Source organism: Neospora caninum, chromosome XII (genome assembly GCF_000208865.1).
Source record: "Neospora caninum Liverpool complete genome, chromosome XII".
Classification (NCBI taxonomy): domain Eukaryota; phylum Apicomplexa; class Conoidasida; order Eucoccidiorida; family Sarcocystidae; genus Neospora; species Neospora caninum.
In genome coordinates, this window is record NC_018398.1 from 784,721 (window position 1) to 810,996 (window position 26,276).

Sequence of the window (26,276 nt, forward strand, 5' to 3'; positions counted from 1 at the left end):
CTGTAATAACGCATGTACACGTACGATAGTCTGCATGCTTGCAAAACAAGAAGCATACTTACATATGCATATGTACGTAGGGAGCTGTCGGAGCAGCATGCCAGCAAGAAGATCCAGTTCCTCTCTCACCCGAAAGAAGAGTTTGCGGCTGTCGAGCAAGAAGCCAACTACCCGTTGCGGGGGCGAGACGGTATCAAAATACAGGTCGCTTCGGGTTGGTAAGCGTGGAATGTGCCAGGTGCGCTGTTCGTTTCCAGAGTACAGGCCGATCCCGTACTTTCTCTCCTACGAATAGAGTTTCAAATTTTTGAGAAAAGAGTGAACCTTCGACCGCGACATAGGCTGTATCGCCACGCAGGTTGGGATCCCTTCGGGCTGTTCGATCCACAGTTTGTGGCGAAGATCTTTTGCGTCGAGAGCCTCGCTGACCTTTCTAAGCTCCTCTTCGCCGTGGACCTCCAGAACGACTTTCCGCATGCTGTCACCTTCTGCAAGGTACGCCTGTACGGCTGGGTCAGAATACGTCGAAGCCACTATGCTAATGCTGCGCGCAACATTAGAGACAGGATTTCGAGATGTAACCAATGAACAAAAAAGGCGTCCACCACGCAGACGCAGACACAAAAGAGGTTTTCCCCCTTCCAATTTTCTGTCCGTGCGCACGTCAAGCAGGACTTATGTGGCTACGGTTCGCGACTACGGCGTGTAAGAGGGATGCGAATAGTGTTTGGGGGAGGAAGCCGGTGGACTCCGTGTGATGCCGCTTACCAAGCATGACATGCCTGAGCAATGACTGCTCCTGCGGGCCATCCCAGGAGAGTCTGCAGGTCTTTCCGGAGCACAACATACTGAACAATCGGGTCTGGGCGGCCTGTTTTTCTCTTCTCTTTCGCTCCTTCGGCTTTCGCATTTTCCTCTGTTACACCGCTGATGCCCGTTCGTTTCGCGCTGTGGTCCGTCTGCTGGTTCTGGGCCCTGGAACTCTGTTTCTCGAGTGCGCTACCGGGTGCCTCACTCGAAAGGGGACAGAGCTTCCCGTCCGAAGTGTCCATTCTGGAACGCCTTCTGAGGAACACAGCGAACTGCCGTGCTTCTGTGACTGTTTCCACTGTTTCAACTGAACCGGCAGGCGGTCTGATGGTACGCGGATGCTTAGGATGGCCCACGGGGAGTGACGAAGGCAACACGGAGGTCTGAGGCGGGTGTGACGGCATGTGACAGTACACGAAGAGCCTGTTCCAGACTACCCGTTTCGTCGACAACCCGAAACTACTCGAGAGGTGAAACGGAAAAGAGGTTCCCCTCCACATTCGAAATCGACAGAACGCCGAACGAGCGCCCTTCTTTTAGCTCCTTCAACGGTGGCAGGTGTCCTCTCACGCCGTTCCATACACATTCGCTCGCACTTTCCCTATCCCCATGAAGAACAGCTTACAAAAATAGCGTTAAGCAGCTTGCCTCTACAAGTAGAATAGTGTATTCTGCCGCAAAGGTCGACAGGCACGACACAGTGACTTTTGCACTGAGTCCGACGACCTCTTCGATCAGGAATCCTTTCGTTCGTATTATCCCTCGGAACGCTCCTCCCTCTTCCACCCCTGAAGAAGTTCCCAAGAAGAAAAGAACCGCGTGAAAGGCAACACCGTCGGAGCCTGGAATGTGTGTTGCGAAAGGTAGGATGGTCAAGCCGAGGAGAAAGACCGGACCGGCTCAAAGCAGACAAAAGCGCTACCCTGGTTGAATCTGAGACCGCACGGGTTCCACGGAGAAAGTGGGGCGGCCTGTAAGCGGGAATCAAATCAGGGCCTCCTTGGGGTTTTCGCGTAAACAAGTAGACGGCAGGACGATCGACGCCTAGAAAAACGAGCCCCCATAAAGAGTCGCCTCGGTCTTCGGGGTTTAGGACGCCGAAACGGTCTTTTTAAACAGCAAAATCACCAATCGTGGCGAGACAGGATATTCGGAACACAACGGGGAGGCTCGAGGGCATCAATACAACTACAGGAAGACATATGGGCGTATACAGTCCACCCAGCAAAAAACGCAGATGTATAGAAATTTATATATATATATATATATATATATGCATGCATTTATCTTTGTTGTCAATGTGCATACATGTCGTCTAGAGCATTTTGCGGGCTCTCATAGGGAAACGCAGAGTTGTCACTCCTTTCTTTTTGCCTCAAATACGTTAGTAAACAGAGGTCGCAATAGCACATGGTGAGGAAAGGCACATAAACAAGTGAAATCGAGAGAAAAGGAAAACATCGCTTCGGGAAATCCACACACTACTGCCGTTTTCTGAATGGTTAAAGGCAAGCCCTCCGCAATACGCGTGTCTGGTGGCGAGTGAAACACACAAAAAAGCTTTTCTCTTCGAGGCTCTTAGGTCCATCTCTAGGGTTGGATTCATGGGTGACGTCGATGAAAGATTTTATATGCCACCGTCAGAATGGCGATGTTTCATGTATCTTTCATTTTATGTGCGCGTGTTGTCTCGAGCATGCAAGAAAAAATGGCTGTCTAGAAGCAGGGAATCAGGTGCATGCATGTACCAAGCCAAGTCGCATAAGAATTCTTTGTACGGGGGTGTCGATGACTTTTGGGCGGTTTCAGACAATGATTTTCCTTCACCTGTTATCCCTGAGGTCTACTACTACTCTCCATTGGTGCATATTTCCGTGAATACCTTTTTTGGCTAGGAGAGTTGATCGTTTCAGTGCACTTCAAGCGCCCGACCACACGCTTGGAGCCGGCCCGAGTGCTGCGTCACAGACACGGAGATGAGTGGTGAGGATGTTGAGTCTTGTGCATCGATAATATTGGACTGGCTTCCGTATCTCTCTTCTACCTGAGGCACTTGCGCATAGTCTATAAAGAGCAACAGCACGCGCCGTGTAGAGCCTGTAGTTTCTACAGCATAAGAGTACTTCGGCTGCTGCACAGGAAACCTGACGCCTGTGCTGCAGATACTTTTCCTGGAACGTCCTCAAGACTGCAACGGGAGAAACGCCGTCCTGCCAGGAACCAGTCATCCGCACCGAAGATATAGAATCCTGAAGAACTGCAACCAACACATCGGAAGCTAAGAGGCTAGAAAGCCAAGAAATCGAACTAAAATCGGAAAGGTGAGGCCTCCCTGGCAGACCAAGCAAAGCGGATTGCTGCGGTTCAAAAGGCGAGCAGGAAAATGAATCTCTGCTAACACAAGCGCGCTTCGGTCCGGTAAACGCCGGAGTCAAGAAAAGTGGAATTGCCTCGGCAAAAGACAGGAGAACGGGCCGTTGACATGGCACGCACCAAAGTGCATGCAAGCGAGTCCTAATGCATTTGAAACGACAAGAAGCCAAGCAGAAATGTGTCGAGCTTCCCGGAGACAAAGCGCCCAGTGCACAAAATCACAACACACACGTTGACCCTGCAATAGAAATAAGTCTATTTACATACCTTGGCAAATGGGCAAACGCCTCTATATGTACATTAACGAGAATGCACATTTCTACCTATGTATGTATCTACATTTATGCTTATAAAGAAATATATATACGCAGAACTCTGTGTGCCTACAGAAACTCATATAGATTTACATATATATACATACCGACCACCAGATCTGCAAAAACGTAGAACAACTCGACTTTTTTCTGCACCACGTTTTTTCTGGTCGGCTGTCCTCCACGATATATATTCTGAACGGCACATCGAATCGGTCAATCTCTCTCCTTTCTTTGAAGCAGAGAACGGGACCGATCACGTTTTCCTCCTCTTTCCTTGTAACAAAGGAACACATGGAGCAGTCAAACATCTGAGTCAGTGCATCCCTCTTCACGGCCCACACTCTGGATAAAGAAGGGAACACCCGTAATGTTTTGCCTGTTGTACTGCTGTTCCAATTGATGTTCGACTGCCGTGTAGGACGGAGGACGAGTGTGCGGAAAGAAAACACATGAGCATGTTTGTGCATTTTTAAACGCATACAAAAACGGTTTACCTACCATCCGTGCGACGGTAGAAGCACATGGGCATTATAAACAAATACCCATGTCACGACAAAAAAAGAAGGAAAGATTCCCCGGCCTAGTTTTCTGCATCAAATGCTTAGTAATCCATACTATCTGTAGGAGGAGGGAAGCCATGCTCCTCTTCATATTCTGACCTCCACGCATGGGGGGAAGGAGTACGTGGATGGAGTCGAGGTTTGTGAACGAAGCGTTCGTACTCTCTGAATACATCTGGGTTTTGTGCGCTTGCAAGATTTGTTGCAGGCAGGCCGTTTACGAAATTCTTGAGTTCCTTCTCCATTAGCTTCCCGTTTTTCGTCTTGGGGATTTCGCCAACCATAAAAATGTGTTTTGGTACATGGAAAGATGTCAGGGTCTCTCTGATCATCTTCTTCAGCTCTGCGACGAACGAGGCCGTGTACCGGTGTGTACCTCTGAGCGTGCACACAGAAAAGCAGAAGCGCAAGGAACAGTCACGATTTATATCGCATATGTTCAACCGACGATAAGGGCAGCCAAGTTTGAAAAGTTCCAACGGTATGGAATCTTGTACGCACGAGCAGTCAGTACCCGAAAAGGTGTAGGAGTGATGTTCAGGCGATAAATGCAGTGTTCCACAGACACTTTCGTGTCCACAAGAGTGCAGAATTCGTGTAGTACTGGAGAGTTCATGTAGACGTGCACGCAAGGTCAGAAACAACCACTGGTTGGACGTTGGATGATTCCTTCAGCGTCGTGCCTGAAACGCCGTCAGTAAGAAATTATGTTAGATGCTCGCTGTGTGCCGAGGTCACAGGTGGTGTACTGGTCATATCGAGATTGAAGGACTTTACCTATTTGATCTTCTAAGGAGACATTGTATGGTTATGCACATCAGCACTCGAACGCGTCGACCACTGGGAACGCTGCGGTCCTCCCAAATGTACAGCAACGACTGCCGCTGTATTCATGGATTTCACGCAGTATTCATCTTCAAGAGGCCTTTCGTGTTCTTTCTAAGGAAAACGTTTTCAACCTACGCGAGAACAATGAAAAGGACGATGTGCTCGGCATCATTGTGAATCCGCCCAACGGCAATGCACTCCCTAACGCCTCGGTGTCCCAGGACCTGTGAACAGATAATTGAATACCGCTAAAGCGATACGTCGTTAACTTCAACATGTAGAGGGAAGGCACAAGTCCGGCACAGCTTTCTCAAACTATGGCACGTAAAAAGACATGTCTGCCGAACGATAGGTTTCTAGGTCTGATTGTGCCCAGATACAGGAAAAGCACAGATCTTTTCAAATCTGCACTCGCAAACAAACATAAAGAAAGAGCTACTCGATGTACCACACCATGGAAACAGCCAACGGCTCTTGTCCATTTGCATCCAAGGACAAGGAAGGTAATCTCTGTCAGTTCTCCCGTGTGTGCATCTCGCAGAACACGCCCCGTCGCCCTTCGTATGTCTTCTTTCTCTCGCGTTCCGCCGGGCCAGTGTGTCCCCTCCTTTCGCCACATTTCTTCCTTAATGTAGTGCATCCCACCAGGAAAGGCTGCAAACACCTGCCTGTCACGTAGAAGCCCTTTCGGCTTCGTTTTCCCATACATTTCTTCTGTAGCCCCGTTCGTCGAATGCCTCTCTCCGTTTTTTTCCTAAGATAAGATCACCCTACACACCCTATTCGCTGCGGTGGGAAATGCCATGTAGAGTTGTTCTTTCTGTGAAGTCACATAGAGACGCTCCCTCGCCTTTGGCTCTTGATCTTCGTTCTTCTCTCTGTCCTTTTTCTCTCGATTCCTCTCTTGCGGGTTATCGGGCTTACCACTTGGTAAATTTCCGAGCTGCTGACTCTGACACCGCTCGGGTTTAATGTCGCATCGCTCCGTCCAAGTATCACGAACCCTTTTATTGGGGATCCAAATGAAAGGCAATGGTCGCCTTGTACCCACATTCCTCCCTTCGCTTTGTCGAAGTACGTTTGGCTGGGACCCGTGCACCGGCGAGACAAGGACATGAAACCGGCGTTTTGCATGAGTGAAAGGGGAGGGTGGACGTAGAACGAATGAGGAAGGAAGTAAGGGAAAACACAAGTACAATGTTCTGAATGGAACGCACATGACGGCGGGATACGCTAAAAGTTTACCAGCGGAGAGATAAGAAAGCGACAGAACGCGCACAAAAAAGACAGAGACACTGTGCAGGGGTCTGGATAGCCGAGGGAAAACCAGCATATAAAAGCTAAGCTGCTACACGACGGCATACATCTACCACGCACATGTATTTTGCGCGGTTTTCGTCGTCCCAGAGTTGTATAGGCTGGCTGACGAAAGGTTGAAGACACGCTAGCTCGCCTGTCCGGCCAACGGTGCTCTCTCCAAACGGATTGACCACAGCGACGTCCATGCCTGGAAAGTCGACAGAAAAGCAAAAGCTGCCGGTTCGTGTGCAGCGAACATCGCTAAAGAATACAGTCGTTTTCTCTGAAAAACCTGCTCTGGAGCAGACAGGCTTCTTGCACAAAAGGGAAGAACTCCACTCAAGCGTTGTCTAGGGATCCATTCTCCAATCTGTAAAATAAAGCAACCGTTTCTGAGCGAGAAAAAAGAAACCGTACAGACAAAAGAAAACGCGATCCACAAATCGCATGCTCTGTTTGTGACACTGTGTAACCTATGACCCAGACGGACTACCAGGTTGGCCCCTGGAGCACGATCAAGTGGATGAAGACGCTTTTTTCCGTCTGCAGATGACGTTGATTTAATGTGCCATTTTCATGTGCATAGGTGTACCTGTACATGAATGTAGATATGTATATCTTACCGAGGCCTTCGACCTGAAGAAGTCCTTCCCGGACTTCACCGGTTGGATTTCCAGTTAGGAAGCAGGAACATATGTCAGAGCCGCCAGACATAGACACGAGGTGGAGGTCTCTCTTTATGCACTCTGCAGCGTAGCGAAACCTACAGAACAGACATTAGCAGCAAACGAATATGAGGGTTAAGCAGCTAGCAAAACACCTTTTTGCTCCCGCGGAAGCGTGGCATCGTATACGCGGATGGTTCTGGGGGGCTGCAGTAGAAACCGAAAAATAAGCATCAAAATTTCTTTAGAATCCCTAGGCGTACGAGTGTGGGTATAACGGCGACCCCGTTGAACATAGCGTGCGCAGACGGCTCAACGAAAAGGTAGATTTGGGGACGATTTCCATTTTTTCCAAGTCCTGGAGGTACTTTGCACTCGTCCCGAAAAGAGTGCCACCTGGTAAAATCCACGAGAAAAGCAGATCACAGAAAAGGCCCCACGTTCTGTTCAACTGCTCCACAGGAGTAAGGAGATGTACCCCGGCTACCAAACGAATAAGTCGTATTCCAAAAGCTCTTCTTTGCAAGAGCACTCATTAGCTTCCTGCGTCTGGCGGTTTGCTAATCTCTATGCACACACCCAGCGCATAGCTATCTGCAGTTACGTAGAGCACCGGATATGTACTACGTTAAGATTAAAACATATTCGGTGTAAAGTTGGAAGGTAATGCAGCTTAATCTAGGGTCGCCGACGGTCGTACCGTGTTCGTCGAAAAACCTCCATAAGACTAGGGGATCCGGATGCATTGCATGGCCTTCGTACAAAAGGAGGGTGGCGCCAGAAGCGAGACCCGCGACAAGCCAGTTCCACATCATCCACGACGCTGAGGAAAGATGGAAAACGATACGCTTCGGAGCCCCAAAAGTACAGAGTTATGGAGCTATGCGTTTGATCTACAGCGTCATGCTTCGGACACTCCTGCTGCTTCTCCTTGCACGCTCACGCGTCGAGACGTAGAAACGCATACACATATGTGTATATATTGTATATATCTAGACACAGAGAGGGGGCGTACCCATTTGGATGTGCCTGATAGTAGGATTGCACATGTTTGTCTATATTCTTCTCTACATACCGATTCTCCAAACCGTGTCCGTTCACTCTGCCTAGTTCCATAGATATCTCTCAAGACACTCCAAAGTACAACTTCTCCAGACGCACTGGTCGCATACATGCATCTCTATACACGTGCACGTAGAAATGAGTATGGGTCAAAAAGCGCTCCACAGACGCGGGATCTCGAATGCCTTTGTTTACCGGATCCAAGTTCAATTGTGCTTTTCATGACCATCATGTTAAGTCCCGTAAACAACAGATACGCAAATATGTGTGGACATACGGTGACAGCTTTCAGCGCATCACGGCGAGCCCTAGGTGTTCTTATTTGAGTCTTCTAATCTTGTCCAGCGTAACGTTGAGGGTTTAGTTGCCAGCACTACGTCATTGTCGAGTTTTACGTACCTGTAGAGTAGTAGAGCATGGCGTCTCCCGGCCGAACGTCCAGATCTGAAAAGATAAGACGTAGACGAGGGTAGGAAATCCGCTGACTGCCGGTGTCACAAGGGCTTTTTTACTGAGCAGCGTTTGGAGTAATTTGTCCAGAACAAACCAGCACACCAAGGTCGATCACGTGGACGTCTAGGTCGTCGCAAGTCCACGTCAGTCCTCAGCGGATATTTGCATAAACATAGTTAGAGGTTTTACTGTTGCGTCGGTATGCTTAGACACGCAAATCTATTTGTGACACTCAACGCGTCCTTCTATACGTAAAGACGCTCCTTGACTTTTTTCATGAAGTGACAGAGAAGAGGGAGCAAGTTCTAAAGTAACCATACTGGATACAAGCCATCGGCCGTCGAATAACAGTGCCCCTCGCATTACTTCTTCCATAAAGCGTCTTCTATCTTCGGTCTGTATCTGTGTCCGAAACCACGGAAATATGAGCATGCGCACGAACTCTCTAAGGCAGCTAAACACTTTGTAGACACCCCATATCCTGCACTGGATCAAAAATGTTTGTCCTCTGACTGGGTGAACAAGGGATACGACAAGAGTGCGCGTGTTTCTCTTGCAGGCGCGAGAGGGACGAATACAACCAAAAGGGAGAAGGTGGCTTCACTGACGGAGTTGATGCTCCTTCACAAGCTGCAACAGTAACCCTTGGCGGTGTACAAGACGCTTTGGTGGACCTGTATGCACAAAGCAATGAAAAACAACAGAGGCCGAGTCGGTAGCAGACGGGTTCCGAGGACTTGCGCTCGACTTGGTTTCTGGACAAAATGGGGAAAGCGTCATGAGGAGATGAAATTATCCTGGGTCTACTTTCGGTTCCGATCAGTATTTGTCTTTGTCAGAGTGTGGTCAGCAGCGACGAAATACGTGTTCTGCTACTCACCCGTCGTGCCGCTGGAAAATAGAATAAAGAGGGGGTCATTAAAAGACAAGGCCGGAAAAGCAAGCTCCGTAGCAGCCGACCTACACAGCAAGCCGTGACATCGGGTAGTTACCTGACAGTGTTACAGTCATTGTTCTATGCTTATCGTGTGGCGAAATACGAAACGTTTGAGCTGCGGCGTTTTGCTCCAAAATTTATTCCGCTGACCGTGTTTTGACTATCTCCCTGCCTGCGTGAGTTGCATCCGACTGTCACCAAGGAAACCCGTGGCAAACAAATTCTGATAACTGGAAATGCTTAGTTTGACTTTGGCGAGTACACGCACGTGCACACGTATATACACACGGTGTAAGGGGTGTGATAAATTCGGAAGTATAGTTCTAAGAGAAGAGAGGGCAAACGATACGTTTGCACACTTATGCTTCCTGGAATACATTTCATGCGTGTGAAGCGGACTGCATCCTTCAGCCCGGTGATTTTGAGACAATCGAGGGAAGTAGTAATATAACATAGGAGAAAAAAGATAAGTGACACGATTTGGACGAAGACACACACATTCTCACGATGTCCGAAAACAACAGAACACATTTATACTGTTTGGTTACCAGTGTTTTCCTGGAGTTTTCTATTCAATTTAAAGGTCTGCTAGAGGGGCAAAGAAACTGCACTGCAGAATACACCGTGGACGGGTGGACATTGGGAAACGTACGTGTTCATGATATCGGAATACCTCGCCTGAAAAACATCAGGGACTCGGGATACGATGTCCTCGTGAAAAGTTATTTCCATTGCGCCATCCAGGGGAAGTGTAAGGAGAGTCTTGACGCTTGCCATCCGCCGGCAGAGGTCCTCTGCCTAAACACAAAACAACATCTTACAAAACCGTCACGGGAACGACTGCGCAGAAAATGGTCTTGCGTTCCGAGAAACGTCGCACAAAAAAACGAGCGAACTGTCAGTCCGGGTTCGTGTCAATTCGATGAAATGCCACTCAGTTTCATGGATGGATGTAGCCATGAGGATATAAGTAGGTAAAATGCTTGTAAACGATGTATACCCATACGTGGCTCTAAGAGGTCACAGAGGTGATGTGTGGGACCAAAATAAAGTTTCAGATCCTCATCTCACTTTTCGAATACATGAAGTGGTTCTGCCTTTCAGTCGGTAGACATCTGAGGTGACCAGAAGTCTAGGAGAGAGATCGTCAAATCTACTATGTAGAACTGGAAGGGAGAAGTCCGGCGAACACGACGACCAGATGCCTGCCAGGGCCAGGGAGAGTAAACCGTCGGTGTGATTCGAATGGAAAAACAAAGGAGTCATGATGCGCCTATAAATTTGTATTTAAATGTTGTGATGGAAATGATGGAAGCGATCGACTGTAAGTTCGCTACAGATTTACTGACGGATGGGGCTATCGCTGAGGGTCTTCGCACTTACAGGTTGAGAAAGAACAGGCCTTCTACGTTTGTGAAAACCAGCCAGTGGCGCGCTACTGCACATGCACACTGCCCTTTGGCCGTTCAGGTGATACTTGGGGGGAAGGAACTGCCTGCGACAACCGTCGCCATACGATCGATCTCCTCACCTCCTAATCCAGTAACAGCGAGCATCGTTACAACCGTCTCAGGTGTATTGCAAACCACCGCCGCGACCCGATCCCCCTCTGTAAAAATAACGCCAAAAACGGTTAGATGGAAGCTTCATGGTCGGCATTGAGCTATGTTTTTGAGTACTTGCGACCACAAGCCAGACCCTTTCTAAAACGGAGCTGTAGGGAAGAAGTATATATATGTATGTCACATATACACTTGTGTGCACCAAGAAAAGTTCTGATATATATATATATATATAAGAAGTATATATATGTATGTCACATATACACTTGTGTGCACCAAGAAAAGTTCTGATATATATATATATATATATATATATATATATGTCTAATACAGATGGAGATATGATCGCATATAATCTATGTGCACGTTGTCGAAGTGAATATGCCTATTTGTTTACGTAGTTACATGCGTTCTGACACTAATGTGTGGACGCAACTGCACGGTGATTTTTGAGAGGCGCGAGGCGAACTTACTCTGTAGACCTATCCGTCGGAAAAACTGCATCATTACAGCCACTTGACGACGCAAGTCGCCGAATGTCATGGTCCTGGATGGTGACCCTTCGCACGAGTAGACCAAAGCCACATCTCGGTCGAGCCGCCCTGCTCCTCTACACCACATGCGCCCATGGGACAGACAGGCACGAGAGTTTTATTGTTTGCGTACACAGGAAACCCGCTGAATGTCTCCTCAGAAAACCCAAACGTAAACTTAGGGGTCAAATTACTGAGTTTATTTTGCGATACGAGATGTGGAGTAGAATTCGAATGACCTCCTCGAGTTAACAGTATATACGATCTTAAAATATTTGGTTACGGATGGGTAGGTGAGTTTGTGCATCTAAAAACGTACCGGACTACGTTTTCCGCGAAGTTTAATTTTCCTTTAGGGAAAAAAACGGTATTAACGAATGCCTGACAAGATAGACCCCTCATCGAAGGAGCCCCGAAAAGGAACTGGGTGCGAGGCAGGCCCTGGGACGTGGCATGCTGAGCGTAGAATCTGTTGATGGACTGTTCACCAGGTGACAGGTTGTCGCCTCGTATCTCTAAGAGAGGGCTGCCAGCATTGCTGGGGTTGCAAACGCCACAGAATTCCCATACATCTCTCCAAAAAAACGGAGCGTAGCGAACAGTCCAGTCATGGAAAGTGTTGTATGCTGGAGGTGAAGGCGGTGGCGGTGGAAGCGGCTGAACAAAACGTGGAGCGGATGGGCAGAGAGGCGGCGGCGCGTGGGAATGCTTCTTCGCCACGTAATCATAGAACAACGATAACCGGGAGGAATGCGAGTCATGGAAGGAAGCAGACGCAGGAAAAGCCACTGGAGGCTCTTTGTCCACAAAGTACGGAAGTGGAGGCTGATCGCTTGGCCGCTGAGGCGTTCCGCCGTTTTCGGTATGTTCCACATCTCTATCGTCGTCAAAAGTATATATGCGACGGCTTGTCGAAAAAAGCGAAGCCATCTGAAAAACAGGAGCTGTTGCCCAAGCTTTCTGACAAGAGTGACCTTCTACACCTAATGCTGTGGCGTGCTTTATTTTGCACTGATTACCGAGAGTAGGCAGATACCCTGGGAAGCGAGCGGCGCAATTAGCAGCCGTACTCGCACAAGGGGGGCGCACACCTCCGGCATTTTGTCGATGAACAGCAGGAGGCACAAAGACTTCAGCAGACGGAACGTCTAGCGATCCTAGTGTCCTATTGCTATATAGAGAGCAGTGGCACCGGCTTGTAACTTTTCTCCAAAGGGCACATAGAACGGTTGCCGGTGCTCGACTGCTGCTAGGGAAGATTGGAGAATTCCGCAAGTAAGATTCAACCGATAAATGGTGGACGAGGGCTGAATTAGGTGCCCGACATCGAGTAAGAGGCCCGAGTAGAAAGACTTCCATGTCAGTATGCACGATTTATAGTCTTTCGATTTCCGTGGTAGACAGGAAAAGAATTGTACTACTGAGCATGCCGCTAGACTGACAAGCTAGCAGCCATCGCCGCGCATTGCCGATCGTCGATAGTAAACAGATGTTACTTACAACGAGTGCTTTGCAAAACTAAACACTCTTCGGGAAGTTCATCAGCTGGCAAAAAAGTCCGATGTGCAGACACTTTTGTCATTCACCCCCCGATAAACGATGAGGAAAGCTCGAGAAAACGAATGCCCATGGGAAGAGGTATCCTCAAATGCATGTCCAAAACAAGGACAAATCTCCCACGCGGCTTCCTCCCTTTATCCTTCCTCGCACCCTGAAATCTGTTTCTCATACTCAGCAGCCCATCAAGCAGAAACTTGACAAGGTAAAACACAGCATTTCCAGGTGGGTTGACAGGGGGGACCACAAGGGAAACAGCTGAAAGGTAGGAGATAAGATTGCCTGTCTGAAATGTGTATCGACTTTCTTACACGGTCAGATAGAGGCGAACAATACGATTTTTGCATTGCGGTTGGGACCATTCCGTCGCTCAGCACCTCATGAACCCACTGTCGTCATTTGTCTGGCTAAGCGTTTGTGCTAGAAGCAGCGAGGGGTGGGGAAAAAACGTCGCTGTAAAGCAGTGCATACCAGCACAGAGCCTGTCATCCCGAGCGGCTGTCTTCACTTAGGCACGAGCTTGGAATTTGAGTTAAAACATGACTCCACGATCACCAGATCTTTTCCTTCTCTACGTCTTGGCGACAGGAAACGCTGCCATTACATCACAGAGAGCGTCAGCAGCCGCCGCCTGGCTCTCGGTTACTTAGTTGGAACTGACGGAAACTCACTAGTCAGACTCTGACCTAGAGTCTTCAAGAAGTGTACGCGCTCGTCTCCAGAGATCCGCCTTCAGAGCTTCTATTTCTCTGCTTTCTTGCTGTTGACGATGTTGCCGCCGCCAAGTCGTGAAGAATCTTCTTATGAGCAAATAGTCGTACTGTTTCATAGCCTGAAGGTATGGCAGAAGACGAGACACGCCGTGGTAATTAGGGCCGGACCGGTGCTCGAGCCATAGAACAAGGTGCTTGCTGGCGAAAAAGGGTCCCAACCTGAATTCTGTGAGAACCGCGTTTGGGCTACACCTGACTGCCTCCAATTTGCCCACGAAGCCGAGATTTTTGAAATACTAACCGGTTCGTACTGAGCCTTCACAAATCGCGCCACGTTTTCCGTGAATGCCAGGAAGGCACGATGGCACCGAGAAACTCGAACTCGTTCCAGGATCTGGATTTGCAAGAGGCGCAAGGAACGACACAGCCGAGTGAAGCTGCTTAGAGAGGTGTATGCATATGAAGTCCCGTTTACGAACGCAGTTAATTACTCCTACACGTCGGCGGCGAGCATGGTAACTGTGACAAGTAACTGGACTTTCGACGCCTTCAACAGCGTTTGCATTTTCAAGGTTCAACTCTTCCGTGTTCAGTTTATGCGCCGTCCTTGAGGTAATCAGCAACACCTGCTGAGCCTGCTGTCAGCGTGTTTGTACCCAGCTCGCCGGTGACAGTGGATATAGTTCCGCTCCATAAAAATGGTAGCCGCTTCTCGATTCTGTGTATCTCTTGCATTACAGGTGCACTGCACTGGTATCGCATACGTCCATGCTGGAATAGTGACACAGGGGATCTTTGGCGCCTCTTGGACGTGGAAACTGTCCTCGCCGTCGAGCCGGTACGAGTTATTGATAAAGGCGATTCGTGCGCTACCTTCGGCTCCGCGAAGCGTGGCGTTACGATGTTGCTCAGCGCGAAACTCAGCCATAGATTCGTCTCGAGCATACCAGGCGACACCTATTGACTCGGGGAGTTCTGGATCAGCACTATTTCCTTGCCATATTTGTTGTTGATTTGATTTTTTCATGTCATTACCTCCTTTGCGCGTTCCCTTTCGGCCACTGTGCTCGATGCCCACTCACGGAAGGCCCCCGCCTTCAGCCTGTCCGATCGATTCCGCATCCACTGACGGGCAAGAGTGTCTCGCGCGAGTGGAATCGCCACGTCCATGCACCGACGCCTCACTACTATAAGCCTACAAACAGAAGCAGTACAGAGCCAAAGACATTTTTCGAACACAGATATAACCTGGTTTCCCACTACATTAGTGGTAAGGTTCCGCAAGCCAGAGTTACACTCGTATCCACATTTTTTTCGATTTCAGTGGTGTGTCTCTCTGTGGGTACAATCCAGGTGTTTTTTACACGAACGTTACGCAGTTCTTCCACCGCTGACTGAGTGATGAGTGAAGTTCGAAGATCGTGGGATCGTCCGGCTGCTGGTGTAGGGCATTACGTGGATAGCTTTTCCCTAAGCTGACCTTACCTCCAGCAGTTGACTGTGCGACGAGTCTGACACCTCGAAAGGGTTCTTTTTGCTTCAGTCACCGTCACAAGTGTAGCCTCTCTTGCAGCGCAGAGGGCCGCTAAAGTAGCAGCTTCCAAACGTCTTTTTCTGTAAGTGACGGCGCGTTGGCGCAGTTTCACCTGCTGCCTGCGCGCTTCCTCTCCAGCAGCCGCTTCTTCCTGCTGTCGTTGCTTTTCACGTTGCCGTTGCTCTTGAAGGCGAAGTCTGCTCGCCTTCCTGAGCAAGAATAGCCAATAAGATTTCGGAGTGGCTCTCAACTGATCTTCCGATGTGGACTAACATCTTTGTACAGGGTGAGAAGAGACAGTTTATTGGTAGATGCGTTTTTGTTTGCCTGATGGGCAGACGCGAGCTTCTCTTCCCCTTGATGGTGAGGTTATCATCCAGCAAAAAACACAGTATCGGAGAGGGACCACGAAATAGCAAAGGGAAGGCCACCGGCGGAGTCAAGGCGGCTAGAAGAACAAGTTAGGCGTACTTGAATCTAGGCCTCTCGGCATGACCGAACTAGTGTACATGGCCATATCAGTACGTAGCCAAACACGTTAGCCTATGTCCTGACGAAGACCCCCTGCCACACACAAGGGGTTCTTCTGCATTGTGAAGGAACAGGCAATCAATGGAAAGCCGTCCCAACGGCGATGGATCCAGTTCTTTTCTTCTTAGCTGAGACCAACTCAGATACCGACGATGCGTACTAACTTGTCCAGCTCTTTGTTTCTCGCGAGCACCTCCGCCTTCCTACAGGGAATGGTCACACTCAAGCCTAGTTCAGCAGAAGAGTTCGTAGTGCGGGCCCTCGAGCCGCAGGACCTGAAATAGTCGTATTTCTTTGGTGCAACCAAGGAAATGACGGAAAAAAAAGTCTGCGTACGGTGTTGTTTGTGATTTCGTCTCGCCCCGTTGTTGTGGAGCCACACGGGAATTCGCAGCCTGACACACTACAGAATACCACATAGAACCGACTTTATAGTTTAGACAAATTTCACGCCGTATGCGGGCTCTGGCCTTTTCATCCCATCTTCGTCAACCCTCATTCTAGGGCTTGGTAAAATCCCCTCTCTGGAGTGTGCGCCCTACCTGAGCTTGAGCTGTTCTAGACGGTGTCTCCTTTCTTCTGCTCTTGCTTGCATCCGGACTACAAACATATACGAGTGCCCCGGTTTTCTCGTTGATTGCCCTTCCCCTAACAGCTGTGGCCTCTTCAGACTGCCAGACGGCGAAACCACGGTAGGATTCCCCGGCCCCATACGTTCCAGATGGCATTGGCTAAAACAATTTAGCGTCTCTCGTCTGTCACTCAGTCTGGTCTCAGACTTTCCTTGGCTAGCGCGGCTGCTGCCAGTCGGGCAGCCGACGCTCTGACCCACGGCGTTTGGTCCACCGGAACGATTTTTCGGGTACGCACCCGAGCAGTAACAGGCGCCGAAAGACAAAGGTTTAAGCTTCATCATGACGTGCTCAGATGGCATTGGATGGTACATGCTCCTTCGGGCCCTCTCACTACACAACACGTCAACTTTATTTTGACTTCCGCGCCGCGATTGGAAATTACGCGGACGCTCCACAGGATGAGCTTCACCGCATGTCTCTGGCGAGCGATTTAGTGGGCCTTCTGCCGTACAAATGACTCCAAGAGAGCATAACAAAGGACTGCTGCTCAACCACGGATGGTAAGCCCTTGGCTGTGCGTGGGTCAGCGACTTCTGAGCCTGTGAGGGAAACGTGGCCATCGCCGGGACACCAGGTGCCCCACCCTGATTTCCGTTTGTACAGGGTTCTTCCACGGCACAAACTGTGACAGCAGATCCGCCAGACCTGCCCTCTTGTCCACACGCGTCACGGTGCACGCATCTGTCTTTGGCGTTCCCGGCCTCAGTCCGTACGTCTGTCGCGCTGGCTGCGGCAAACGGTTTTGTCGCCATGGGAGCGCCAGTTAATACCGACTCTCTACACGGGAACGGGGACACTGCGTGCCCTCGGGAAGAGTCGTCTGCTGGGGTCGATGCAGCGTCATGCCAGAGAGATGAGGCAGTGCAACATACAGCAACGTCCGGCCCCACGTTTGAGGAAGGTACGAGCCTTGGCATTGCTGCAGCTGCCCCGAGATCGATTTTCCGCTGATCAGGCACCCGTTGATCAACAGGAACAGTCCGCAAAGAAATGCCGACAGGCGGTGCGGTCTGCAAATGAGATGCTGTCGGAGCCAGCGGTGAGGTCGCTACTAATACAGACGGTTTGTCTGGCGGAGATGACGGAAGTGTAACTGAGGCGGGCAGGAGCCCTTGAGGGGTTGCGCGCGTCGGGGAACTGCTACCACTGACGGAGAAATTCTCTGAGGGATTCGGGCACCATCTGTAGCGGCTGCACGGCGCGAACAGTGATGGTAAGGAAAACAGTGTCTCACGAGAAGGCGGGGAGAGCGGGAAGGTGGCCGCCATCCGCTGTAGATGTTCCGATTGGGATTCAGGGTTTACAGGAATTTGGGAGATGCTAGGTAGCTGGGGCACAGAATCATGGGGTTCAGAACTGCATGCGAAAGATTCTTGGGGTGCCTGAACGGGGAGAGGACTGGACAAAAACGGATCGTTGGCCACGGGGACGTTGTGGGCGCTTCCACCTAGCTGAAAGCATGGTGCAGGTCCGGAAGCAACTTCGGCCGTTTTCTGGCTTTCACCCCCCGTTTGTCGCCGAAGTCCTTCTCCCGTTTCTCCTGGCGCTGCTTCGACCTCTGTCGGTGGCATCGGCTGCGTACCACCTATTTCATATTGGACCAGATTACGTGTTTCACAGGCCAACGAAAAGGGCGCATTCACGGAAGACCTCCTTTGCTCTGAGTGTCCCACGCGTAGGCGCTCATTTGCTTGTGGCGCCGTGCACCCGCTCATCGACTCTTGAGGTGCCCGAGTCGCGTTGTGACGGAGTTGCGCAAGAGCGCGAGCGCAGAAAAGCTCATCCTCCAAAATCGACAGGAAAGATATCGCTGGATTCCCCGAATCTGCCAGAAATCCAGGGACCTCAGTCAGAACGCGTCCTGATCTCGACTTCTCGCACTCGGCAGTCCTCCCCGCTGCAGAGGGAGAGGCTTTTTCCCTGCCGGAGTGGGAAGTGCAAGATTTCTCAGGGGCTCCAGATTTGCAGAAGTCAGGGATCGGAATGGATGAGTATTTCACGGGCAGATAAGAGAAAGCAGCCTTGCTCTCCATCGGGGAAGGCTGTGTATGTGACTGTCTCATGGGACCTAGAAGCTGGCTGCCAGGATGGTGGTCGTTGCAGCTTTCCGGAAGAGGCAAAGACGCAATTCGTGTTTCGCAATAAGTTGACACCGAAGTCTCCGTGAGACATGGCTCCATTGCTACAGAGGAGAAAGCGGGGCAAGGCGATTCGACCGCTGCATCGAGGTCAGACTGCGGCAGAGGGCTGTGAGGGATGCTGTTACCGGCACTTGGGACTTGAGCGGCCGTTCTGCTGGAGAATTCTGTCGGGCCATGCGGCGCTTGCAGAAGGGAATCTTCCCAGCTATGGAGCTGCAGTTTATGAGACGGTCGGCAACGGTCGTTTTCGCTTTTCGTGCTCTCCCTCTCCCGCTCGAATGGCTGCTCGTGGGGAATTCCACATCCGGCAAGGTTCAGGTGACTAAGTTGCTCTTTATCGTGTGATGTGGGGGCCTCTTCGCGACGACTGAAAAGGACGCACACCTCGGCGGCCAACGACTCATCAAGAAGCGCACCAGCTGCAGCATCGGCATCCTGTAGCGCATCGTTTGCTTCTGCCAATGCAGCATCGACTTCTCCCAGGACAGCTCGAGTTTCGGCAGACTGAGAAGGCCAGGATGACGAGTGCTCATCGGAACGCTGGCCGCTTCGATGGCCAGCACGCTCGTGAGAACCCTGAAGAGACACTGGGGTTGATCCTTCGTCCGCTGTCGTGTCATGTGCATGCAACGCCTGCCCGTTCCGCAGACTTGATGCTGTCGGTGAAGATGCTACCTCTAGAGGATCACAGATCGGTGACTCTTCAACCGCCGCCCACTCATGGAGCCGCAAACTAGGCACCAGCAGCTCACTGGAAGCCGCCGACATGCCGAGACAAGCAGACTTGGAAAAGCATTCTGAGTCAACACCACTCGGCGAAAACGCACGCGATGCGGCTTCCGTGTCGGGTGCACCGATAGTGGGAGTACAGGCCGCCGCGGAGACTGACGTCTTCATGCGCTTGTCGTCCGTGTCTTGTTCGATCGATGACCAGGGGCTGACAGCAGTTGATGTGCATGAAGCCGTGCGGCTACGTTTATCTAGTTGGTCACTCGAAGGACCACATGGCGAGACGAGCGTATGCTGCGAGGAACGGACGTCCGTCCCAATCATCCTGTCTAGACGACCCAACGACGCATGCTGACCACTGCAGCGGCGTGAGCCGCGGCGCGCTTCATCCAACGGGTTTTGCTTGTCTTCCCTTCGACACTGACGTTGGAGAGGCGACCTTACACGGCACTCTGACGGAGAAGGCGCGACAGGTGCTTCAGGTACGCTGTTCGTCGCTCGACGGAAAGTGCCCGACAGAGACAGCTCTTCATTCGCGGGGACACCGGGCGACGCCGGCACCTGTGGTGCCGCTACAGGCTCACAGAAGGGTAGCCGAAGAGGCATTGACATCTCGGCAGAGGAGAGAGGCGCGTCTGAAGGCTCAGTTGTGCTAGAATGGGCGGTCCAGGAAGGCAGTAACTCCAGCGATGTAGACGCCAACGGCTCGAGGCTTGGCGAGCGTAGAGGTCTTGGAGCAGAGGTCACGGCGACGGATATTTCCCTTTCCTTCGCTTCAGGGAAGAAAGTTTCATCATGAATTACTTCAGGGCTCACAGCTGCACTGCTACACTGCTGATCGGTTTCCGCAGAAGCACACGGAGCAGAGACGACTGTGTCTTCCAATATATCGCGAATGGGCAGTTGAGCCAAACACGTCGCTGGCGGGGAAGAAAAAGACATTCCAGAAGCTGGAGAGCTTCCCGAGTAGCACACACATGTTACACCGGCGGAAGCAACACCGTGCTTTGGCTGTACCCCCTGCTGTCGTGCAGTTGTTCCATCGCTATGGGCGCTGATGTCGCGGGGGGTTCCCCGTTCGATTGTTGCTGCTTCTGGCGCATCCCGGACCGATGGTGATAGCCGTATTTTGCTGCGCATTTTGGGTCCGTCTGAAGCCGCGTAACACGGTTCTATGTGATCCGGAGGGCTGGTTGACCCGTTGCATACCTCACCAGACAGTGATGGAGAGACTGAGGGCGATGGACTTGTTGAACGACGTGAGAACTCAACCGAGTCGCTGGATACAGGGAACGCGGACTGCGTCGCCGTCGGATTTGGAGGAGACTGGACTCTTGCGTCAGTCGCCTCCGCAAAAGCAGGAAGTGGCAGAGACGGAGGCGTGGCTGTTTTGTCACTTGGATATTCGGGAAATACCGGAACTCGAGACGGGGTGCTTCCGCGCTCTCCGAGGATCTGCCGGAGACGTTGCCGCGGATCTTGAGTAGCCTGTTCGATGAGCCTGTGTTGCCGGAGATGACGCAGCTGACCGGAAAAGTGAGGACACACGCAGGATGACGAGTCAGGCCATCTCCGTGTCCGAGGCAAACAACGGATACACAATACAAGGGAAAGCCCTATGCCTAATGCGGACCAGGCGATTCGAAATATGTACGCTGTCGTTTTTACCGGCTTTTGACCTCTTACCAGGTCGAGCTTCCTGCTCCGATAAATAGATATTAACTCGCTTCCAAATTCCAGCCGCTTGCGTCGCACAATCTGTTCACCGCAGATTCATCGCAGATATCAAGCGTAACACGATCCGGCTAGTCGAGGTAGTAGGCCAAAGTTCCCGCGACGAGCACTGCCTTACAGCCCAGAGGGTCGTCAAAGTCGAAGTGCATGCGGAGGTTCATTCGGCACAAAGCAAACTAGGGAACGTGCATGGTAAAACCCCGTAGGCGTGGCAACATGCGTGTGTTTCCCTTGCAACGGCATGCACCACAGAAGTGTCTGACTGCCTGTTGCAAGACGTCAGTCGTGAAGTATTGGGATAAGGGGGTTGTGAACGTGACTTACTCGTGCCAGCAAGCGCCCCAATACGCGGCACGAGGCAGCCTTCATCTCCACCACTGTGGTAATACTTGCCGTTGACATAGATGATCTCCTCGGTTTCGCGGTAGTGTCCTTTTTCGCCTTCGTCTCCACGGAAGGTTGCGCCTCTGCCAGCGCCTCAGTGACGCTGTTTTGGCACCTGGTGGCCTCACCATGCGGTGACAACTCTCTTTTTCCTCTTCCTGCCACATTCCTAGTGTCCGAGGTTCTCGAGTTGGTGATACCTATTCGTGGTTGAAGCACTTCAATGGGTCCTTGTTCCAGCCGCTGTGACAGCTGGACGCTATTTCTGTCGTGCGTCATCCCCTCTACACAAACTCCCGACTGGCGCTGTTGTGCTTTCGCTGAAGGCTTCAAAGATTTGCGAAAGGTTACTGAAGGCTGAGAATGACGCGCAGAAGCTTTGTTTCGAGGGGGAAGAACTTGAGTGCTATGAAGCGATCCTGTTTCTGGCTTTTTACTGGCCGCGCTACTGGCTGGTGCTGGCAGCTGGTGTGCGGTATCTTCTGTGATCCCCGAGCTATGCCTTTGACGTCTAGCAGCATGCGACTGCGTTTGCCGAAGCTCTGCCAGGACAGAAGCAGAGCATTGTACGTGAACACTCTGGCAAACTGCAGAAATTTTAGAGCATCGTAAACGGAATCTGTGGACTCGTGGCAGTGTCTTGACGCTTCAGGAAAGACCTCATGCGTTTTAAACCGCAGCCAGACGCCAGTTAGACAAAATAAGTTTACGGCTCCGATATTGCTGCTGTGTCGTCACCCCAGGCTCCTTACTGGGTACCACGCGGCAATCGGTAGCTTGTGCTTCAGGTCCCACCAACGGGAGCTGCCACGAAGAGACACCGTCAACGTCTCTGACCCCGTGCCATCAACAATTCCTCAGCCACGCCGTGTAGTATGCATTGTAGGCTTCAGATTCTAAAGATCATCTGAGCGTGACATCAGAGAGCCGGTCAACGCTGAGAATTGCCGGTATCTAGTCTTACCAGCAGTACGCGTCGTGCGGGGTCTCTGCAAAGTCGAAGACCAACGTGGACCTGGCACTTGCTGCGAACTGCGTGTGGCTTCCGGGTCTACTCGTTTTTCACCTCCTCCCTGACTTGTTGGCACTTGAACAACCATGCGAGAAGGTTCCAGTTCAAGCATGCTTGGTTTCACTCCACTACATGTCAAGGATGGCTGCTGGCATGCAGCAAAGCTATTCTTAGCGCATTTGCGGCTTAACAACCCTTGATAAGGACTGGCGGTCCCAGAAACGGGCTCGAACTTCCGTTCTTCCTCATGGCTGCAGTCGACGGACGGATCAGGAAAAGCTGGCACATCCCTGCAGGTGCCGTCACTTGGCAGTTGCGTTGCTGTGGCCGATGTACCTCTCCGAGCCAGTCTCCGGCTCCGAGACGGAATTTGGACTTGAATTGCCCGTCCAGATACGCCTTCCCCGATACCTGCGGGACTTTCGGGTGCGTCAAATGCTCTAGTAGATAGCCGATCGAGGCCAGAGGCGCAACGGCGTACGGATAAGTCGAGTCCGTCTCTCGACTGCGGGGAGGAAGTCTCTTGCTCGCAATGAAGAGTGCGCTGGGACGCAGAGAAATTAGCTGTCGTAGAGGCTGCTTTCCTAGCTTGGCGCAACCTCTCTTTCAGAGGCCCGAATGGTGATGCAGACAATGTTCCCGGTCTCAATATGTCGCGAAGTCCGGTAGTTGGCTGTCGGCTTACCCACTGACTTGTTTTTGTGGCGCTGCCGCCAGCTTTCTGAAATGTGGTGGAGTCACTACGGCTCCGCGCCGTTAGTCTCGGGGTTTCATACTTATCTCCACTGACAGATCCCCCTTTCTCTGGTTTGCCTGAAGGATTTCGGCAGACTCCTGGATCGACTATTGAGGAACGAGATGTGGAGTGTGCATGCGAGGAGCCAACACCAGTTTTCTTGCGACTCCCCAGAACTGCTGCGCGAATGCTTGCTGCAACGCCCTCTGTCTCCTCAAAGCTGGCAAGCAAGCTCTCGACGACTCCCGCTGGATTTTCAGAGCGCCGTGGTCGATCTAAATCTCCAAGGAAAGGCGAGGTCATCCTATCCCACCCTCCATCTTGATTCCTTCCCCCGGCCCTCAACGCGAAAGGCGTCGAACCATTCCCTCTGCTGTCTTCTCCTGGAATTTGAACCCTCCCCTCATGACAGCTTCGGGAGGATGACAAGCTCCTTTGCCCCGGAGACACCCGGCATAAACGAGGTGTCCGGCTCAAGGAAAACTCTGCTCTTCCTGAGGCCGGCGATGGTGATTGGGACGAAAGTGCGCGCGGAGTCAACGACGGTAGAGGTAATGGAGCCGAGTCTGTGAACAAACCGGCAGGCGGGCAAGCTCTGCCCACGCGTCCGTGCCGTGCCACTGTACTCAGAGGCGAAAGGAGTCTCCATCTTAGCCGAGAGGCACTCCAGGCTCACAAAAAGTTAGCAAGAGACACCAGGCTGCTACCGTTCGGCTCCACACCTCTGGTTCACGTTTACTTTCTCACCTCGTAAGTATTTTCCCAGCAAGTACTTAGCGTCGAACAGGGCAGGGGAGTTCTGGGATGATCGGGCATCAGGAGTTACACGTAGTCGCATGGAAAAGCTTTCGAGATCAGGAGCACCCGATGATTTCGTAGACGACTCGGCTGAGGAAGCTAGGAGAGGAAACAGCGAGTTGTATGTTGCCAAAAACAGTGATGAGAAATCTGCAGTTAATGGCCGCGATGTACGAACCCCAGAGGAGAGGAAAAGCTGTGTCTGTGCTCGCTTCACCTGCTCACCCAAGGTACGCTTGGTCTATGCTAGACTATGCACCTTAGGACAGCATTCTGGTCTGAGCTTTTCCAGAGCTAAAGTTTCTCGCGCTACACGTTACTGTCCCGCTCGCTGCAGGACGACTAGTAACGATTGATCTTCCTCATTGTGGTTGGTATAGGGTCACTCTATTTTCCCCAGCCTTCCAAAATTACTCGCATACTTGATTGTACGCCTTCTCGTCGCATGCAGAAGATGACTAGGGGTGTTCGGATGGGCTGAGAAGACAGCTCACGACCAAAGGAAGTGGTCAATAACGTCGGTCTTGGCTCTTACCGAACGCGTTGTCGAGCCACGATGTCTTTTGCCTGCTCCCTCTTTGCTGTGCCTGTGTCCCCCTGTCCCAGCTTTTGCGTGCACCTCTTGCTTCAATCCGTGATGGATTCGCCCCTGGTCTGTATGCTGCAAGAAGGTCAAACCGAGGAACGGTCACTGGGCTGCCAGATCCCGCGAACACTCGCCTAGATATCACAGGGCTTGTGCGGGCGTCACCTAGGGACGGGCTGGGCGTGGGCATGATTTTTGAGGGGACATTGAAATACGACGAAGTCAGGGGGTCCTTGAAGCTGAGTCGCGAAACAAGGGGGTTTCTCCTCTTTATTCCATCCAGCATGTGTGATATGGGGTATATTCGTCTCAATCGTATCAGAGTACGGCGATTTCTGCGGGATTCCTTATACCCTTCTTTTAATGCAGCTTCTGCATTTCGGATAGAGATCACAGCTACCTATTGCGCTGTAATTCAGCATCTCAGGTACCGTGCTATGCGGACATGCTGCAGGTAGCAGTGACCCAAGCCTGGATCCGTTTGCAGTTGCTTCGATCGATGGAGTTTAGCGTGTCGTTTCGCCACCCTTTGCCTCCGGTCTAAGGTTGCGTTTTCACACACTCTAATTCAGAACGTTGGAGAAAGGGTAATGAGGTCGACTTTCTTGATCGAGAGAGAGGCAGAGGTTGACGCAACATTCATATCAGGTAAATAGTTGTTGCACCGTTTGTGCGCAGCGTGTGCTCCACCGTTGATAGGTTAAGCAGTGGAGACGCCGTGGCTGCTGGTGTCGAGATCTACTTTTCTTTCGTCGGCGGGGTGGGGTGACCGAGAGGACGAACAGGGATGCAGCCTGGAATCATCACCAGGAGAGAAAACAGTCAAAGAATGGCGTTCGAGCTGCTATAATCCCAATGTAAAAACGGGCAAGGGTATGTTACACAATGCCAGAAATCCCGGGTTTTTGTCCGTCGTAAGGCTGTTGGTTCAGGTAGTGGCGCGGCGCCAGTTTCCGCTCCGGAACAAGCTGATCCACGAAATCGGCCTTTTAAAGTGTATTTTGTTCGTCCCACAATTTGGTGAGGTTTCGAAGTTCAGTTTAGCGCAGGCTATTCTGAAGACCGCTCATTTCAGTGGGCGTTAAAGACACTATACAAAACAGCGACTCGTGTATGGCTCCATTGTTCGCGAGACCGTTCCGTATCTTGCTTTGAGGTGACTGTCTTACCGCGGCTGTCTCGAAGGGTCCACGAAGAAGATGAACGTAAACAGGGACACGACAGCTTTCAGTTCGCTGCTCTTCTCAATTCCAACACTACGAAGTTCTGGGACTGCGAACTCCGTGCAACATAGGCACAATCCAGCGAAACAAAAACAGTCGCACTTCAACCGGTCTTGTAGTAGCGTGTTTAATTGTTCGATCCTCGATTGCGATTGCACCCCGCCAAGCCGTACTCGGTGCGGGGCATGCACACCAGCACACCACTGTTGGGGCTTCATTCTTGCTTCCATATTGCGCTGGCTTCAGCTACACTGGCACCACCACACTACTTGTTTGATGCCAGTCACGGGGCTCCTTTTTAATCAAGTATCCAGAGGTTTCACTGAGTGGGAGTCGATGACTCTGGCTTGGGACCGTTGATGCCCTGCCGATTCATCGAGAACCATCGTGTTCTCAGCCTGGTCTCCACTACTAGTCCACCGGACTGCGTTAAGACTGCGGGTCATGTGCCAGACTTCAGTATCCTACCACATTAGTTTATATTTGCTACGTTCCAGGCGTATTTGGTGGATTATTGTAATCAGCCGTATTAACTGCGACAAAAAACATTTACAAACAAGACAC

The 26,276-nt window shown here is 51.2% G+C and overlaps 3 protein-coding genes across 3 annotated transcripts; all 3 read right to left on the reverse strand.

The window, feature by feature from the left end:
• NCLIV_061240 (conserved hypothetical protein) lies at positions 1-1,052 on the reverse strand (the record flags this gene model as incomplete). The annotated part of the gene is made up of 3 exons (XM_003885677.1): positions 1-285; positions 430-544; positions 769-1,052. Coding segments are annotated over 3 exons (684 nt in total), but the record flags the coding sequence as incomplete, so codon positions are not given.
• Positions 1,053-4,101: 3,049 nt separating this feature from the next.
• Positions 4,102-11,487, reverse strand: NCLIV_061250 (putative acetoacetyl-CoA synthetase; the record flags this gene model as incomplete). Its single annotated transcript, XM_003885678.1, has 12 exons — positions 4,102-4,438; positions 5,024-5,112; positions 5,813-5,972; positions 6,266-6,395; positions 6,811-6,950; positions 7,116-7,248; positions 7,553-7,675; positions 8,314-8,358; positions 9,248-9,258; positions 9,957-10,098; positions 10,836-10,913; positions 11,340-11,487. The coding sequence occupies 12 exons, from the start codon at positions 11,485-11,487 to the stop codon at positions 4,102-4,104; spliced, it is 1,536 nt and encodes a 511-aa protein (XP_003885727.1).
• A 3,205-nt stretch (positions 11,488-14,692) lies between these two features.
• On the reverse strand, positions 14,693-20,379 carry NCLIV_061260 (conserved hypothetical protein; the record flags this gene model as incomplete). Its single annotated transcript, XM_003885679.1, has 3 exons — positions 14,693-14,864; positions 15,155-15,412; positions 16,277-20,379. The coding sequence occupies 3 exons, from the start codon at positions 20,377-20,379 to the stop codon at positions 14,693-14,695; spliced, it is 4,533 nt and encodes a 1,510-aa protein (XP_003885728.1).
• Positions 20,380-26,276: the final 5,897 nt, after the last annotated feature.